Genomic DNA, 18,825 nt, shown 5'->3' with positions numbered 1-18,825 from the left:
CTGTCAGCGAAGACTAGAGTAACGACTGGTAAAATCCATAATAATATTTCACAACACAAAACAGTACCGTTTTACTGTATTTCGTATCAATTACGAAATCACAATCAGTTTAATAAAGATTACTGAGGGGCGTCACAGTGGCTCAGTGGGTAGCACAATCGCCTCACAGCAAGAAGGTCGCTGGTTCGAGCCCCAGCTGGGTCAGTTAGCATTTCTGCGTGGAGTTTGGATGTTCTCCCCATGTTCGCGTGGGTTTCCTCTGGTTTCCCCCACAGTCCAAAGACATGCACTATAGGTGAATTGAATAAGCTAAATTGGCCATAGTGTATGTGTGTGATAGCAAGTGTATGGGTGTTTCCCAGAGATGGGTTGCAGCTGGAAGGACATCAACTGCATAAAACATGCTGGATAAATTGGCGGTTCATTCTGCTGTGGCGACCCCTGATTAATAAAGGGACTAAGCTGAAAAGAAAATGAATGAAAAAGCACTGCGCACTACAGTGTGAAATATATTTTTCCACAGTTGTTAAATTTTGTTAACATTAGAAAACTACAATAGTTAGTTCACAGTGCATTTAGTTAACAAAAACACCTGTTTTTTAATTATGTAATACTCAATGTAAAATATTTGGTAAAGTGTAAATGTACATTGATAAAATTCCACTCACGCTCAATTTTAAATGTTCATGTTTCCTTTTGATAAATATCTATTAATATAATTTTAACATATTTTAGGTCCTTGGCATTGTGACAGAGTGCATAGCTTGAATAACTAGTGGTAGTAACGTGTACAGAAGACAGGATCAAACGGAAACAGATCAGAGCTGGAGATGGCATCATTTCCCTTCACCAGTCAAGTCAGCATCAGCCAGTGGGGCAGAGGTTGTACTCACAGAAGGATTATTGGAGGAGGATTATTTTGGCGCTTGCGCATGCATCAACTCGGCTTTGTTATGACTTACTTTCATCAATTATTCAATATAAACAACCGAAAATGCAGTGGAACCCCCGGATGTTACGAGCGCAATCTGGAGTGGACAGTTAACAATGCAAGTCCTACAAAACACTGGAGAAGAAGAGCTAAGATTGCACAACTTATCACGAGTCCACTCAAATGTCATTAAAAGCGGAATTGTATCAACTGAGTTGCAGAACGTTACATAGTGAAAAGTTAAGGCTACAATATATCAGTCTTTCCCACAAACACCGCTCCTAAATATGAATCGCCCCGGTTTCCCTCTGGCGTCTTGTGTAACACTACAGGCCTGCACTGTGGATATTTGTCCACAAAATCCTCATAAATATACACAGAAGTGTGAGCAAAGATGACCTGTGAAGTGGTAGCGTTCACGACCGTCCAAATAATTGCAAACGGGACAGTGATTTCTCGGAAATGTACAGCTCAGGTGGGAACTTTGAGGAGCCACGTTTCATTCTCGGTCCGTGTCGAAGCGAACTGTATAGTCCGACGACTCCTAAACTTCTTTCGTGAAATTCAGCTAGTTTTGGGAGTAAGAAAGCGCCAACCGCGGAGATTTGTGTTGAGTTTTGGGAGAAAAACACCAAACGAAGCGGTCACTGTTGTTTTCGAGCACTAACACACTCGTTGCACACTAAATCAAAGGCGAGAAGAGACTAGGCCACTTGACCAGAGTTTCGGGAAAGGACCTGAATCTGTTTTCTTCTTACCTTTTGCCGAACCGTTTTCCCTTTCTTGCGGTTACATACGCCTTCCGACAGCTTCGTCCTTAGTTAACGTTTCGGTGTTGCACTCACAGTGGTATTGTTATGTTCAACTTGAAAATCACAGCCTGTCCCATTCCGTTGCCATCTAACACCTCACGAGACGTGATAAATAAATGCTGTGAAGGGAAATCCGTGATAGATATTATTAATCCAGTCACGTTACGTGTGTTTGTTCTTCTGTTGCAGTAAAAGGAAAAGTAACCGTGAGCAATCCAGGCAAACGAAAACCTTTAAACCGGAACCGGTAGAGATTGTGTGGCTATGCTACATGACAAAAGACAGCTCTAGGAATAGTGGATGGAGTCCCGCACCCGCAGATGTTTCCCCCTCCCTCCGCTTGGAATAGGTTTTACTTGCAGCAACGAATCCCACAATATGGCCGCCGCAGGGAGCGATGAACTGAGAGAAATCAGTTTATCACTTTACAAGATGAGGGCAGACGATGAGACGGTGGTATTTTTAAATTTAATACCGCCGCAGTTTGTCTTTGTATCATGGAAATATGTGCAATAACACTAGCCAGCTCATGGCGAATAGCGTTTAGTGCTGACTTATGGCGCCCCCTGCCCGTTGCCTGCAAACATCGCAGCTTTCTAGCATTGTTTTTTTCTTGTTAGGAGGATTTGTTTGTTTTTTCAAAAGCTTTGGCCATTGTCCTCCTAGTTTTCAATAATTAAATATTTAAAATAAAATGCAGTATGATCGATTACTATATCATACATAGTAATGAATACAAGTTTGACTGGGAAATGAGTCTGTTATGCTGGATGGATTACAGTACCACTTTCACCCAAATTTCTACTTTAGCAAATGAAACACAAAAAGTACACACTTTGCATTTAATAGGATTTGTATGTATATTCAATCTACATATATAAAATGTACAAATATAAAATGTTTACATTTAAGTTATGGATATAACAGATTACATGTTATCTGGGTTAAAAAATCTGATTCCAATAGTATTTTCATTAAGGTTACGTTTTAAAAATCATCAGATTACAGCTACTTTTAAGCATTATTTGCTCATTCATTTTTCCTACGGCTCAGTCTCTATTTCAGAGATCGCCACAGCGGAATGAACTGCCAACTAATCCGGCTTATGTTTTACACAGCAGATGTTCTTCCACCCGCAACCCAGCACTAGGAAACACCCATACACACTTACATTCACATGCACTCATACACTACGGCCAATTTTGTTTATACAATTCAATTACACCACATGTTTTTGGACTGTGGGGGAAACCGGAGCATCTGGATGCGAACACAGGGAGAACATGCAAACTCCACACAGAAATGCCAACTGGCCCACTTGGGACTCGAATCAGTGAACTTTATGCTGTGAGGAGATAGTGCTAACCACGGAACCACCGTGCCACCCTTCAAAGCTTCAACTGATTACAAATGATTCACACAATGGCAGTAAATTGCTCATTATTTATTGATTCTCCCCTCCCCCTCCAAAAAAAAAAAAACATTCCAAAATATTGTTTAACTTGAATAGTAACAATATACACTTACCATGTTAATATCATGCAAGTTCTTTTGTGAACTATTTTAGATTTTGAGGAGAGATAAGCAAAAAAAATTAATAAATATATATATATATATACAAGAAAGTTATGTCACAAGACATCTAAAGGTTGCCGAATTCAGAACACATTACCTAAATCAACTGTTAGAATTACATTACTGATGACAAAAGCCATCAAATAATTTGTAATCAGTAAAAATGTAAGGTTTGTATAATATACCCAGCACTGTGCTTAACACTTGATTACTGAATTGCCAAATACATAGTATGCAAATAAAGTAACTTTTCTAAAATGTATCTGACCATATTCAGAAAGATTCATTCAATCATTCATCTTCGACGTAATCCCTTTATTCATCAGGGGTCAACACAGCAGAATGAACCGCCAACTTATCCAACATATGTTTTACAGCGGATGCCCTTCCAACTGCAACCCAGCACTGGGAAACATCCATACGCTCTCACGTGCACACACATACACTACAGCCAATGTAGTTTATTCAATTCATCTATAGCGCATGTCTTTAGACTGTGGGGGAGCACCCGGAGGAAACCAACACTGGGAGAACATGCAAACTCCACAGAAATGCCAATTGACCCAGCCAGGACTCGAACCAGCGACCTTATTGCTGTGAGGCGTCAGTGCTAACCACAGAAAAAACCTATGCAGAAAAATGTTCAGTCCATTTAAAGGCTTACGCTAAAAGTGGATTTTACTAGTCAATGCTGACATCAAGTGGAGGTTGGTAGCACTACAGCATTATTTCTCTAGAAAAGGTAAAGGCTCTGTAAAACGGTTGCATTGGATTTTAACAAGTCTGAACCTCTTGTCACCTTGCCAGCTGAAATGTGTGTGTGTGTCTGTCTGTCTGTCTGTGTGTGTGTGTGTGTGCCATATATGTTACACAGCTTACACATGTGTGCACACAGCTCAGCTTAATAATTAATGTATATAAAATAATCATTTCTGACATTGTGCAACAACATGGGCATATTTAAACTGCTAGGGTTAAGGGAGCTTGAATGCAGTAGGTGTGTCTGCTGTATATTTGCGTCATAGAGAGTTCACGTTCATCCATAGAGGAAACCATAAACCACCAGTCGGAAATTTAAATTACCACCATGTGCAGTGACACGAGAGACGAATACGTGACGAAACAACGACTTCCTCCCACTGTAATTAGGGACATCAATACTTGCACTCAACTTGACAAATGTACAGTCATATCACTGCTTACAGCAGGACCCAGAGGAAGTGACTTAATAGCTTTACTGTACATAATCCCTCATCTTGACTCACACAAACTGTCAGTAATAAGCATGTGTTCCTGTATTTCTCATTGACTTCATTTACAGTGGCATTTTCACGCTTTTTACTGTATGTGAACTTAAAATACAGTAATTTGAAACAACTTTTTTTTTAAAAATAGGCACATAACACACTGACTTCAGAACAAAAATCAAACTGGGTTTATTGTGGAATAATATTCAATTTATCTTTATTTCTATAGCGCTTTTACAATGTAGATATTGTCAAAGCAGCTTAACATGGAGGTTCTAGTAAATTGAAACTGTCAGTCCAGTTTTCAGAGTTGAGTTCAGTTCCGTGTGGTTTAAATTTCACTGCTGAAAGTCCAAACACTGAAGAGCAATGCAACATTATGCTTAACTTTTGTGCATCAATTGAAAAAACCATAACTCCATAAAAAACAAAAATGTCAAAAACATAAAATATTTACAATAAGAAAAAAAATCTATTTTATTTCATTATTTAAATATATAATAAAAGCTATGCACGTTTTTGGTTTATTAAACCTGGTTGAGTCTTATTTGGCCACAACTTTCTCTGTGCTTCAGCAAATAGAATTATTTTTGGTGACAAATCTTATTTTGACACATATTTTGGCTTTGAATTTAATTTTTTTTTTAATTCAACAGTACAATCTGGCCAAATTTACAACCTCTTTGTTATGTTCGTTGCTGTTTTTGCCCCATTGACTTCCATTCTAATGACATTTTTTGATTGCAAAGCCATGACAACATATAATCATGCATTTTTAATTTTTTTTATGGTTTTCCCTGTTGGGAAGAGGCAAAATGTGTCATTTTTTTACTGTTGATCATCAGTTGCAATGCAAAAAAAGCTTAGATTCGGCCTTCTATATTGACTATAGTGTGTGTGTTTGTGTGAGAGAAAGGGAGCTTTGCGCACTTACCTTGATATGTCTGAGAAAATGAAAATAAGCAGCTCAGCTCTCTGAACATTGTAAACATAGTAAGTGTATTTATGCACACATACTATAATCTGCTGTTTTACTCCATAGAACTCCATATAAAAGCCATAAACCTTTTAAACAGGATTTTTTTCTAAAGATTTAATAGTGCCGACTGATGATCAACAGTAAAAACACACATTTTAACTTTTCCCAACAGGGAAAAGCATAAACAATCAAGAATGCATGATTAAATGGTGATCAAAAAATGTCATTGTAATAAAATTCGATAGGGCAAAAACAGCCCCTAACATAATGAAAGGGTAGTACATTTAAACAGTACACAAGGGTTAAAGTTTTGATTAATTCAACGAAACTTTAATTTTAATTCTATCGAACAAAATAAACAAAAAAATTCTCAGTATAGCCTATTAAATAGTAGAAAACAACTTTACAATCCATATCAACACACCCACATAATTATGATTACACAATTTTAATTCATCTAAAGTAATTAACGCCTGTTAATATATATATATATATATATATATATATATATATATATATATATATATATATATATATATATATATATATATACACATTATTTTTTGTCTATAAGGATGAGCAACGGGTTAAATAAATTTAATAATCGGGTGAAAGAAAGAAAAAAATAAACGCAACAGATGTTTAACCCCGTTTCAACCAAACCCAAACGTAATAGCACAGTTTCAGCATAACTAAATATTCATAAAGCTAGCCTATATAGATCTAAAGTTTCAGTGACCAGAGCTTTGAACAGCATTTTCAAATGTTTCGCTAATCACTAGTTATAAAGATTTTAAAATTAAAGTCTCTAGCATATAACTCATGCGGTAACTATAGCAACAGCACGTTTCAGAAGACATAATGTAGGCCTGTATCGACAAAACATAGCCTACTGTCGTAATATATCACTTCATTAGCGTTCACATCAAACGTATTTTATTATAGACAAGTTTACATAAAACTAAAGCTAAAAGACGCCGACAGATGATCCGGACATTTGGAAATCAACTTTGGCAATTCGTTTTTATACGTAGTGTGTGAACTGGAACACATGGTGGCAGTATTGAGGTAAAACAGACCTGAGGTGATCTTGAACCCAGACTAAGATTCATTGTTAAACTAAATCACGCTCTGTGTACGAAATGAGTGAGTATACATACCAAGCGGTGACTTATAGTTTCGTCATACGACGTCAGAGTTCACTGATCGTAAGCATGAATTAATTCATACCAAAGTCGTGCACGACTTCAAACTTCGTCATTTGTACGGACAGGCCAGTGGATACACCTGGGATCTAGTTTGCTCATAAAACCTTGATAAATTCGCGTATTCTACTTGATTAAAACACTTTTATTGAACTTTATGTTATAAGTGGGACAAATACAGATGTGTCATCATGAAAATAAATATACACTCTTCAGATGCAGTAATTCGTTACAAAAGGGTGTGATGACGTAAGTGAGACCAAAATAAATAATTAAATATGTTATTAATTGTTTCTTAAAATAAAGGTATACATTTATTCAGGTGCATAATAATAATATAACACAAGCAAACAATATATAGGCTATATGAGGTAGCTTTTCATATAAGCTAAGCTATTTCAGAACCGCAGTGGTGGACAGCTCTCAAAGCCGTGACCCCGTGACAAATGTGGTGTTTTTGAACAAGACACTTTTTGTTTGTCGTGTCCACCCTCTATTGTCCCATCATTGCAGTGCCTGTGTGTCAGTGTGGAGTGACTGATGTGGTTTGGGACCTCGACACAACCCACGGACCGGTGATCCTAATTGGCAGTCACATTGTCATGTCAAGTTGAAAAAAAAAAAGTTGCAAAATGTCCTTTCTCCTGAAATTACGTTTAGAAGAAAGTTCCATTTGAGGTGTGTGTGTATGTGTGTGTGTGTGTGTGACTCGTTCATCGATGAGGAAGGAACTGTACTATTATATCCGGGAGGAAGGGTTGATGACGTCTGTGGCATACTTAATGTGACTTATTGAAAAAAGGCAAGACTCCCTATTCATGGATAAAATCCGTGGTAATCGGAGCACGGCAGAAAAAAGTTTTGTAAAAGGATATGTAGACAAACGAGTGCTGCTGATTTCATCGAGGTTTTGTTTGCGAAAGTGATTTGTTTATATTGGTTATTGTATAAAAGTGAAGGGGTTTGAACCGACAAGCACAGAAGCAAAGGACGGTGGCGCTTCAGGGAAGAGGTGCTGTGAGGAAGATCTCTATCTCTCTCACACAATCACAGCCGCACCCGAGTCGCATCCAACAGCATTTCTATCTACCTACTCTGCAATAGGTAGGTTAAACCCAGGAAAAAAAAGGCGTTTTTATTCGGTTTAAACCAAGGAATTGTGATACGAAGACGGAGAGCAACTGGATTTTCCCTTTTCTAAAAGATTATCAGCCGCTTTTATTCGTTTGCCTCATCGGGAGAAGGATTCTGTTGCGCATGCATGGCAATCTTTAAACTTTTCAGATGATCTTACGAGCGGAAAATACGAGTAACAAACTATCAGTTTTGCCTTTTTGGATTTTTTAGGCTTTCTTAACAAAAGTTCTTTGCGTATTACTGATTACCAAGTGTAATGCAAGCGCTAGGCGTCGGACAAATCAATGACTTTAAAAAAAATCATCTGGACTACTCTAAATGAGTGTGTTATATTTTTTTAAGTTATTCATTTACCTTTCTTCTATCTTACAGCATGGCCAGATCTAGTAAAGCGACTTAGCGTTGCTCATCTACGGAATCATGATGGCACTACAGCGCCTACTGCACGCCTATTGGGATGACTTTTTCCCAAGATGAGGTAGGTTTATGCTTTTCTGCTCAACGTTTTGGGCGTTTCTTTCATGTTAAAACGAAAAATAGACTTATTTACAGCCTAAATATCCTACTCCAAAAACGAATATTGTCAGTGCGCAAAATGTATGATTTTTATAATTATTATATCTTTAAAAGCATAATTTATTTATTTCTAGATGGGATAAAAATGGCTTTGTTGAATTATTCTGTAGACTTCAAACAGTAACAAACCCAACGAGATTTCCCCCTGAGTGTTCACGCAAGGCTACAGTGCAAGCGCAATGTGGGAGGGCGTTCGCATCGCTAAGAAGGAATTTCTCCATCGGGACAGGCAGATGCAGTGTAGCTTGTATGAAAATGAGAAACCAATGAATGTAACGGGTGGCCCGTAAGATGACGGTACAGTGGCGTCACTGTACAAACCGAAGAAAAAACGAATGAGAATGCTCAGTGCGGGACCCTTTTGTTGTGTGAATTTACTGATGATTAAAAGATTATAAAGTCAGATGTGTTTGGTTATTTCTAGCTAACTAGTACGTTTCCAAAGACACAATCAAATATTTTGGGCAAATATAGCAAGCTTTGTCATATTTATTTATTTATGTTTTTAACTGCGAAGGGGGCATCCAAATATAACATGACATAATATTATTTTCATTTAGCCTTGATTGAACTGATTATTTAAAAACAATTCGATCTAAAAATTTCATAATATCACTATTTATATATAAAATTTTATTATTATCTCTTTTCGTAAAACAAAGAAATTAATTTAGCGATTTATCTGGATTTTTTAATATGCTATTTTTATCTGAATTTAACTGGTTATTAAATTGTGATTTATGAACTGCATCAATCTTTTTTTAATTCCAGACTAGACAACGATGTATTTGACGAAGACGGAAACTCGTTAAGCGACCTGGCTTTTGGCACTGATCAAATTGCTATACGAAGTCCTCCATCTCTCACGGATGACCTATACACGCTATACTATCCGCCAGAGAAAAGGTACAATATTTCATATCACTTCGTTGTATATTAGAATCAGTGTCATTATGTTTAGTTTATGTTGTTCCGCTATGTCTATTCCTTTTGTTTCCCAGCTTTTTTTCCTTTGCTTTTTTCTGTTATTGCTGTTGCTGATATTTGCATCAAGTGTTAAGATAGATAGATAGATAGATAGATAGATAGATAGATAGATAGATAGATAGATAGATAGATAGATAGATAGATAGATAGATAGATAGATAGATAGATAGATAGATAGATAGACAGACAGACGAATCGATTGGCAGATTTACAGGGGAAGCTAAAGCAACACTATATTACGCGTTTAACCGAGAGAACAATTAAACAAAATCAGGCTGAATACTTTGTAACAAACGTGTTCTGTGGCATTTCATCACTGATACCATGTGTTTGGCGTTTTATCTCAGAACGGAAAGGCATGCAGATGGATTATTAGATAGAGCCTTGAGGGACATCCTGGTTCAGTTATCAGCACGAAAATATCTGCATTCTCTGATGGCAGTTCGCGTAGGGTAAGGGCATTTTTTAAGCGTTTACCTGCCGTCATCTTTGTTTTTCCCTTCTTATTTTCAGTGGAGATGATTTCTCGTTGTCTTGTCTTGACTTTCCCTTGTCTTTATTTTTCCCGACTTCTTGTGTCTTTGTCTGTGAGCTCGCATGGGCGTGGGATTTCATGGGGAACTATTCGTAGATGAAAGACGATAAAATGAAAAGTTATTTCTAAATTGTTTGTGCTCACACGAAAATGTTGCATATTGCCAGACGGGGAAAAATGTGGAGAGCCAATGCGTCAGAATACATTTAATTTCCAACATACATAATTTATGAGGCTTGTCTGCTGGATCTGGTTTCGATTTCTACTATAATTCGTTGTGATATTATCGAATAAATGCTTAGAATCGTTTTAGTGAAAACCGAATAAAAAAGATATGTGTTTTATTATTAAAAGCGTGTAAGCTGTAATGAAACCTGTTAACACATTTTTTTCTGTGGCAGCCGGTAGCCTAATAATAGTTCCTATATTTGCAGCGGAGGAAGCAGCGAGGAAGACGAATCGGAACCACTATCAAAAAGGCATTCGGATGGGATCTTCACCGACATATACAGTCGCTACCGAAAACAGATGGCCGTCAAGAAGTATTTAGCAGCCGTCCTGGGAAGAAGGTACAGACAGAGAGTTAAAAACAAAGGACGTCGATTTGCTTATTTGTAGCGCTGACAAAACTGCCCCCAACTGCCCCTCCATGTGTACATTCAGTCCTAAGATCAAAGTCATTCTGATATAACTGATTAATCAGTGGATCGCGCCTGTGTTCTTTAAACATGTATTTATGTATGAAGTAAAGCCATTAAAATGAATATTTTACTAATAACATTGTTTTTCTTTTTGTACAAAAGCACTTGAAACCGCACAGTTATACTTTGTGGACCAATCGTTAAGTTTCATGTATATAGCTATATATGTTGAGAAAAAAAAGAGAGAAAAAAAAAAACATCAGGAGAAAAAAAAATGAAGAAAAAAATGTGCACCTTGAACGTTATGCGCCTGATATCTTTTCAAATTCATCATCATATGCAGAAAATAAATAGATTTTAAAAAGACAATCAAAGTTCTGAATGTTATACTTATTTTTGTAATCTGCTAAGAATAGAGTCTTATTTTACCCAAAGTCTGCCCAGGGATGTACTGAACATACTCTGTAAAGTGCAGGGCTGATTCAACTGTTGTGACTCCCCCTTAAAAAAGGGGACGGGGAGAGGGATATAAAGTAGCTGGCACGATTCCCTCTTTCTAAGCCCATTCATTTGTGAACTGTATTTTGAATCACCTGTCTTCTCCAGATGGAATGTTACTGTCCTGCCTGTGTTTGTGATTAAAGCCAGTATCCAGTATGCCTGACTGGGGAAAAAATGTCACTGGAGTAACTGTAGTACTGATATACATGTCCCCCCCCCTTTCTTTCTAATGTTACTTTTTTTCTTCATCATCTCAGTGCATGGTATACATATACTGTATACATGCATGTTCATCTAGTTCAATGTTTCCAAGCTCATTGTTGGTCCCTCCATTAGAAGACACTAGATCCACCTCTGAAAGCAGGAGTCCTTAAGGAGTCGAATTTGACCTGAATGAGCCCTAATATTCAAATGCATGCTTCACTGAGCTTCAAAAATGTGTTGTGGAATTGGCGTGTCGGTTCTTTGCATGCCTTTGCGTCGTTTTTTTAAATCAGATCTTGTTCTTATGCCTTACTGTAACGCAGAAGCTGTGAATGCTTTGGTATGTGCTTTCTACATTTAGACCAAATCAATATCAAGTCTTTAGCTGACATGATGATCATACGACGTCGTTACTTTTGTAAATTTCACTGTGCCAGTGAAGAAATTAATGTGGAGGATGATCTCCTCACGTCTATAGCTTGATCTTGAAACCTTTTTCATTGGAGCGATCACTCCTTAATTTTTCTGGGGTAGGACAAAGTGTGCTTAACAATTTCATTCATCAACTCATCAAAGATCTCGAAAAAAAAAATCAAGTGCGCTAATGCTTGTCTGTAATTGGTGCTGATGAGTGAGGGAATGTGAGAGAATGGGGAGGTCCTTCAGCATGACCATTGTCATATTCGTTATTGCACGTTGAAGAGTTTTCTTGCATGTATAGATTGAGGTACACCCCATCACCGTTAGGGAGGGACGCTACAGAATCATCTATTGTTTGTTCTTTTGTTTTTTATCATATATTTTGGTTAAGCCTGTATTGAATTCAGTTTATTTCTCCCAATATGGAAATCAGGCTTTATTCCTCCACTAATTCAATATGTAAACCTTTGTCCCAGGCATGAAATCAATCTTTCTTCAATTTGGCATTGTCCCCCAGGCTTTATGTGAGTATGGATGCGTCTCTGAAAGTGTTATGCGAGGAACGTGTGTGTTGGAAGGGTGGGAGGTGGGTGGGCGAGTGAATGCGTGCGTGAACATAATGATGTTATGAAAGATGATATGGGTTTTGGCTTAGGTGCCTTGTGACAACTTATGATAAAAAAAAAAAAAAAAAATCGCCACTTATTACAGATGGCAATTTTAGTGGCCCTACGATGCTGCAAACTATTAGGTTCCATTTCACAAACTCCATCTTTGCTTTTCTTTGGAAACTTGGTTTCAAAAATGATTCTTTAATTAGAGCTGAAAAGCATGGCCAGCATATATTGTGATCAAATCTATTACTGAAGTGGTGTACATGGTAAAAGTATTAATTGTCTGGATTGTTCAAGCTGATGAATGTGTGTAAATGTGGCAAGCACGTGTTTCTGTTTAGCTCTACTCATTGTAGCTCAAGGTCCATGAAGCCTAGCTAGGTTTTGTGTTGTTTCTTGTTGCATAGCTTAAGGGTTCTTTGACAGCGACTGGAAAACCTGATGGAACCCAGGCCACAGCACAGCCTGTTGTGTACATTTCTGAAAGCGCCGAAAGCCTTAATGTGAACGTTTTATCTATACCTGAAACATTATCTATGTGACAAGTGATTATTAGCAAGTGACATCATCCTATATTAACACATATAACTCCTTAGGGGGGTGACATTTTTAAATGTTAAAAAGTGTTGTAAGATTTGTATGAATAAATTTTTGTAAACAACACAATTTCTAATTGATGTCTAATCTTTGGGACGTTCCGTTTTAGCCTTTGTAAAAGCAAAGTTTCTCCACATGGCTGCTTTTCTCCACACCAGCACACGAGGAAGGCTCACGCTGTGACACTAATGACAGACCAAAACCCACTGCTGTTCAAGATGTGTAATCAGTATAATTCAGATCTCCATATATTACTGTGGGTGAGCTGAGTGGTTGTGACGGCTTTAAATTACACTCATAACAATCCGAACATTAACATCAGTGATCCTGGGCGTCTACATCAAGTGTGACTCTCAGTAAACCACACACTATAACAATGACAGCAAGACACACGCGCGCACACACACAAACAAACATGCGGGGACACAACAAATAACTCGTACAGTACACAAAGACAGAGAAGATTTTACAACAATAATACAAATAAACTAACAGCTGGCGGAAGATCACATAGACTTTGTGTTTTCCTGGCAAAAACAAAGTTGACTCAGAAGACACTGAAGATAAATTCAGTTTGACCATTGTGTATTTTTGGATGTCCCATTTATCTACAGAGGTAAGTATTATAAAAAAACACTAAAAATATATAAAAAAAAAAAAAAAAATTCTGACTCTGATAAATCTGACATATTTTAAGCCAGAAACCGTCAATAAGCACTATTTTAAAAAGAGAAGGCAAACATACCTATGCTGGGACTTGAACTCTGGTCCCCTGAAGCCCAAATGCACTACATGATGGAGCACTGAACATAAGACTATTGGCTCCAACATTAAAATTATTAACGGTGATGGGAAAGTCATCAGATGTTAAATTTGGCACTAACAATGACAATGGGTTAGATTCTCAAGGATAGCCTGTATACACGTTTAATGTGATCAAAGTGTTTTTGCATGAAGGTGTCTACTAAATTTAACAGAGTGTGGTGTCTTGCACCTTCAAAAAAAGCTAACACTCCAATCCACCTTAGAAGCATGTTTGTTTAGAAATGAAAGCTCTGTCTGAGTCAGTAGAGAGCTTGCGATAGGCTTCTTTTGCCATCCATGTTTCCTGCAGCCCAGCCATGCTCAAGTCATATTTTCTTCTGGGATGCAGCCCTTAGTCAATCTTATGTTAAAGTGTGATCAGAGCAGCCAAAGTTACTTGTTGTTTATTTCATACTATCTAAAACACTGCTTTGCACTGCTAAAAAGCCACTGAATCTCCTCCTCAATGGGTGATGGTGATGATGGAAACTCTACTTACCCTACTAAACCCTATAAAAGGAAGTACAAGGACTATTTTAAGAACTGATTAATGTACAAAGCTAAGGAAGCTTTACAATTTATCTTAACATATTCCAGTGGGTAGAACGAAAACCAGTCCTGAAGACACAAATCTTACGTGTCCCATAAGTCTGGGAACACTTCAGCATTCAACAGCGGAGTTTCCATGATCACTCTCAAGCTACCATGTATAAAAATAGACATCCCTGTTGAATAGTAGTGTTGCCCTGGTACACATTCTCTCTGACTGAGACAAAGGCTGGAAAGGGAACTGTACCCATGGGACTAGGGCAGAGGGTGTGGCTCCAGATCCATTAGTGTGATCTGATCCGGTGGTCCATGCAGAAGGCGGATCCTTGCTCCCATAGTCAGCTAACTTAATCAGGGAAGTGTTGCTGAGCAACAGGCCACAAAGGACTGTATACTGGTAGGTGAACAAGTGTATGCACATGGTGTCTGATGGTAGCTTGAAGAAAACTTTAGAGGAGAATTCAAGGGTTTGAAAAGTTGGAACCAGTTACCCACAGGCAGGTAGAAATCTTTGGATAGATTATAAATTGCTTATCTATAAAATAACAATAGGTCATATAAAATATTTCATGTTTTCAGATCTACAAGAAACAATATGTATATTGCTATGGGGAAATTGACATCACTTGAATATTCATTGGACTTAGGATTTATTAGGTATGGGTCTGAATGAAATATAGTTTATTAGCTATATGCTTGAGTAAAATATAATATAAGCATTTGATTTTTTTCCAAAAAAAAAAAAAAAAAAAAAAAAAAAAAAAATATATATATATATATATATATAATATATATATATATATATATATATATATATATATATATATATATATATATATATATATATATATATATATATATATATAGTAATTTTCAGGAAATGGTCAGTTTTATCAAAATCCCAAATGTTTTCATTTGCTGTGATTTAAAATTTGATGTTCTGATTTCTGAACTCATCTGAGCTTAAAACATTGATATTGTGTTGTCAAAAACTAAATATAACATATAAACGTGTGAGATTATTATTTTTTTGTTGTTTTGCCATGTTATGCTCTAAATAACAACAATTTATTTGAAATTTATAAGAAATTACATCAGTAGTTTGCACAACAAAACAAAAATGACATTTTTTTCCAAACACTATAACTATAGATTTTAAATCATGAGAATTTCCAAGAGGTCTCTTAATTTTTTTTCACTGCTGTATTTACAAACACACACATGCTTTGTTAAGCATAGGACACTTTACAAGCGCAAAACTTTTTAATAGTAACCTTGAAGCAGGTGGGCTACAAGAGCAGAAGGACAGGAAACACTAAAACATCCACAGGCTTTGAAAAATTGGACAACTGAAGACTTTTCTTGACAACTTTTGTTGTGAGGTTTGAATGGCAGGGTCGGAATTTGGTGCAAAATTAACTGCATAGATCCATTCTATCTTGTATCAATAGCTCAGGTTGCTACTGGTGGTGTTAGATATTTTATTTATATTCACCTAGGGTTCTTAGTACCTTTAGGCATTGTTTAAACACAAACATTATGGCAACAGTGTACAAACCTTGTGATGCTACTTCCAGCAGTATAACGCACCATGTCATGAAATTCAAATCATTTCAAACTGTATTCTTGACCATGACAATGAGTTCACTCTAGTGTACGCTGTACACAGATGGCCTCCACGTCACTAGATCTCAATTCAGCAGACCTTTGAGATGCAATAAACTTGAGATTTGCATCATGAATGTGCAGTTGATAAATCTGCAGCAACCGTGTGATGCTGTCATCAAAACATGGGGAATGTCTCAGAGGAATGTTTCCAGCAGTTTGCTGGATATGCCACAGACAATTAAGGCAGATCTGAAGCCAAAAGTAGGTCCAACTCAGTTATTCACCCAAGCTGGTGAGTATATAGCAAGAGGAAGTGGGAAAAAAACTGCCATAGAAGACAATATAAAAACAACCCATACAAAAAAACATAACACCTGAGCTTATTTAACCAAAGGTTACAGCTATTCAAAATCTGCTGCACAAAATCAAACACAAACAAAGCTCTCACATTGGTTTTTTTCATTGTTCAGCTTCCACTCCTCCAAGAATAGACTGTGTTCACCAACTGTTTGGGTGAGGGTCTTGAAGGAAGCAACAGACCCTCCTTCCTTCAATTAACACTGTGAAAACAACAGGACTCATGCTGGGATCCTCCATCTTGGCCATGTACTTGTTCTCCAGCGCAGCCCCCTTACACCACACACTGAGGTGCAGAGGCTGCTGGGTAGACGGGTGTGAAGTGGGGGCTAAAGGGGGGTTTTCCGAAAGGGGGGTTTAATTGAGACTGGCAGCCACCTCCAGCTCACAGAGATCCTTTCTATTGTGTGCCCCCCTATTGTGAAATGTGACATATCCGCACGTGTGTGTGTGCGTGTGTACCTGAACCCGCTCCCTTAGGGAGTAATTTGCAGCCACACAACAATATGTTAAAGGTAAATCTGTGGCCTTGGTGATTGGGGAGTGGGGGGCTGCTGATGGAGACGACTTTATTTTTATATGACTCTTGCTTTATTTTAAGCACAGAGAATGCGTTGTCTTGAGCGGCCACTGAAGACTGATAGAACTTTGCTTATTTGATTCACAAGTTTTTGATTAAATATTGGTTATAATTCAGCTAGACATTTGTCACATTGTCCATTTTACCTTTGAGAAAGATTTCTCAGTTCATGCTATGTACAGTTGTTTATTTTGTTCAGTTAAACTATTTAATCAGTTGTATAATTATTTGCTGGTAAGTAGCTTAAGTCTTTTTTTCACAAATCAAATGGCACTGATTGGATGCATTGTACATTTTTGATTCACTAAAGATTATTTCAGAAAAGTAATTTGTGAATCAGACTACTTTCAATGTACTGTATGTTTCTGAACTACAAAGAGATTCATACAAATTTTATGAGTCGTTTCATAAGAGTCATTTATTTGAGAATGAGGCTACTTTGAGTGCACTTTGTTTTTGCTGCACTTACAGATTCACCTTATAAGAGAAATTTGTTTATGAATCAAACTACTTTGACTCCACTTTATGTTTTTGATTCATTTACAGATGCACTGTATGAGTAATCTGTTCATGAATCAAACTACTTTGACGCCACTTTAAGTTTCTAAATCACTTACAGATTCACTGTATAAGAGTCATGTGTTCATGAATCAAAGCACTTTGACTCCACTTTGTTATTGATTCATCTAAATGTGCTGTATGAGTCATTTGCTCATGAATCAAACTACTTTGACTCCACTATGTTTCCGATTCATCTAAATATGCTGTGTAAGAGTCATTTGTTCATGAATCAAACTCCTTAGACTTCATTTCATGTTTTTGATTCACGTACAGATGAGCTGTATAAGTTATTTGTTCATGAATTAGACTACTTTGACTCCACTTTATGATTCACTTACAGATGAGCTATACAAGAGTCATTTGTTCATGAATCAAACTACTTTGACTCTACTTTGTTTTTGATTAATCTTTAAGAGTCATTTGTTCGTGAATCAAACTACTTTGAATCCACTTTATGTTTTAATTCACTTACAGATGAGCTGTATAAGTTATTTGCTCATGAATCAGACTACTTTGACTCCACTTTATGATTCACTTAAAGATGTGGTGTATGAGTTATTCGTTTGTGAATCAAAGAACTTTGACTCCACTTTAAGTTTTTGATTCACTTGCAAATGTGCTGTATAAGAGTCATTTGTTCATGAATCAAACTACTTTGACTCCACTTTATGTTTCTGATTCACTTACAGATTTACTGTATAAAAGTAATTTGTTGATGAATCAAACTACTTTGACTCCACTTTATGTTTGTGATTCATTTACAGATGCACTGTTTAAGAGTCATGTGTTCATAAATCAAAGCACTTTGACTCCACTATGTGTTTTTGATTCACTTACAGATGTGCTGTGTGAGTCATTTGTCCATGAATCAAACTACTTTGACTCCACTTTGTTTTTTATTCACCTAAATGTGCTGTAAAAGTTATTTGTTGATGAATCAAACTACTTTGACTCCATTTTATGTTTCTGATTTACTTACAGATTCACTGTGCAAGAGTGATTTGTTCATGAATCAAACTACTTTGACTCCACTTTATGTTTTGATTCACTTACACATGAGCTGTATAAGGTATTTGTTCATGAATCAGACTGCTTTGACTTCACTTTGTGATTCACTTACCGATGTGCTGTTCAAGAGTCATTTGTTCATGAATCAAACTACTTTGACTCCACTTTATGTTTATGATTCATTTACAGTTGCACTACATAAGAGTCATTTCTTCATGAATCAAACTACTTTGACTTCACTTTGTTATTGAATCATCTAAATGTGCTGTATGAGTCATTTGTTCATGAATCAAACTACTTTGACTCCACTTTATGTTTTCGATTCACCTAAATGTGCTGTAAAAGAGTCATTTGTTGATGAATCAAACTACTTTGACTCCACTTTATGTTTTCGATT

The 18,825-nt window shown here is 36.8% G+C and overlaps 2 protein-coding genes across 2 annotated transcripts in view; one reads left to right on the top strand and one right to left on the bottom strand.

Annotated features, from left to right (window-relative positions):
* Positions 1-2,044, bottom strand: part of yes1 (YES proto-oncogene 1, Src family tyrosine kinase) — a 54,781-nt gene extending 52,737 nt beyond the window's left edge. Inside the window, exon 1 of the mRNA XM_056477155.1 lies at positions 1,690-2,044. The gene's annotated coding sequence lies outside the window, so the exon portion shown is untranslated. The remainder of the gene's footprint in view (positions 1-1,689) is intronic.
* Positions 2,045-8,259: 6,215 nt separating this feature from the next.
* On the top strand, positions 8,260-10,762 carry adcyap1b (adenylate cyclase activating polypeptide 1b). The gene is given in 6 exon segments (XM_056477143.1): positions 8,260-8,281; positions 8,284-8,312; positions 8,314-8,368; positions 9,239-9,368; positions 9,797-9,901; positions 10,419-10,762. Coding segments are annotated over 6 exon segments (525 nt in total). The 3' UTR covers positions 10,603-10,762.
* The last annotated feature ends 8,063 nt before the right edge of the window (positions 10,763-18,825 follow it).

The sequence above is a fragment of the Danio aesculapii genome, chromosome 2, assembly GCF_903798145.1.
Source record: "Danio aesculapii chromosome 2, fDanAes4.1, whole genome shotgun sequence".
NCBI classification, from domain to species: domain Eukaryota; kingdom Metazoa; phylum Chordata; class Actinopteri; order Cypriniformes; family Danionidae; genus Danio; species Danio aesculapii.
Note: the sequence above shows the minus strand (reverse complement) of the source record. Positions and strands in the feature narration are given on the sequence as shown.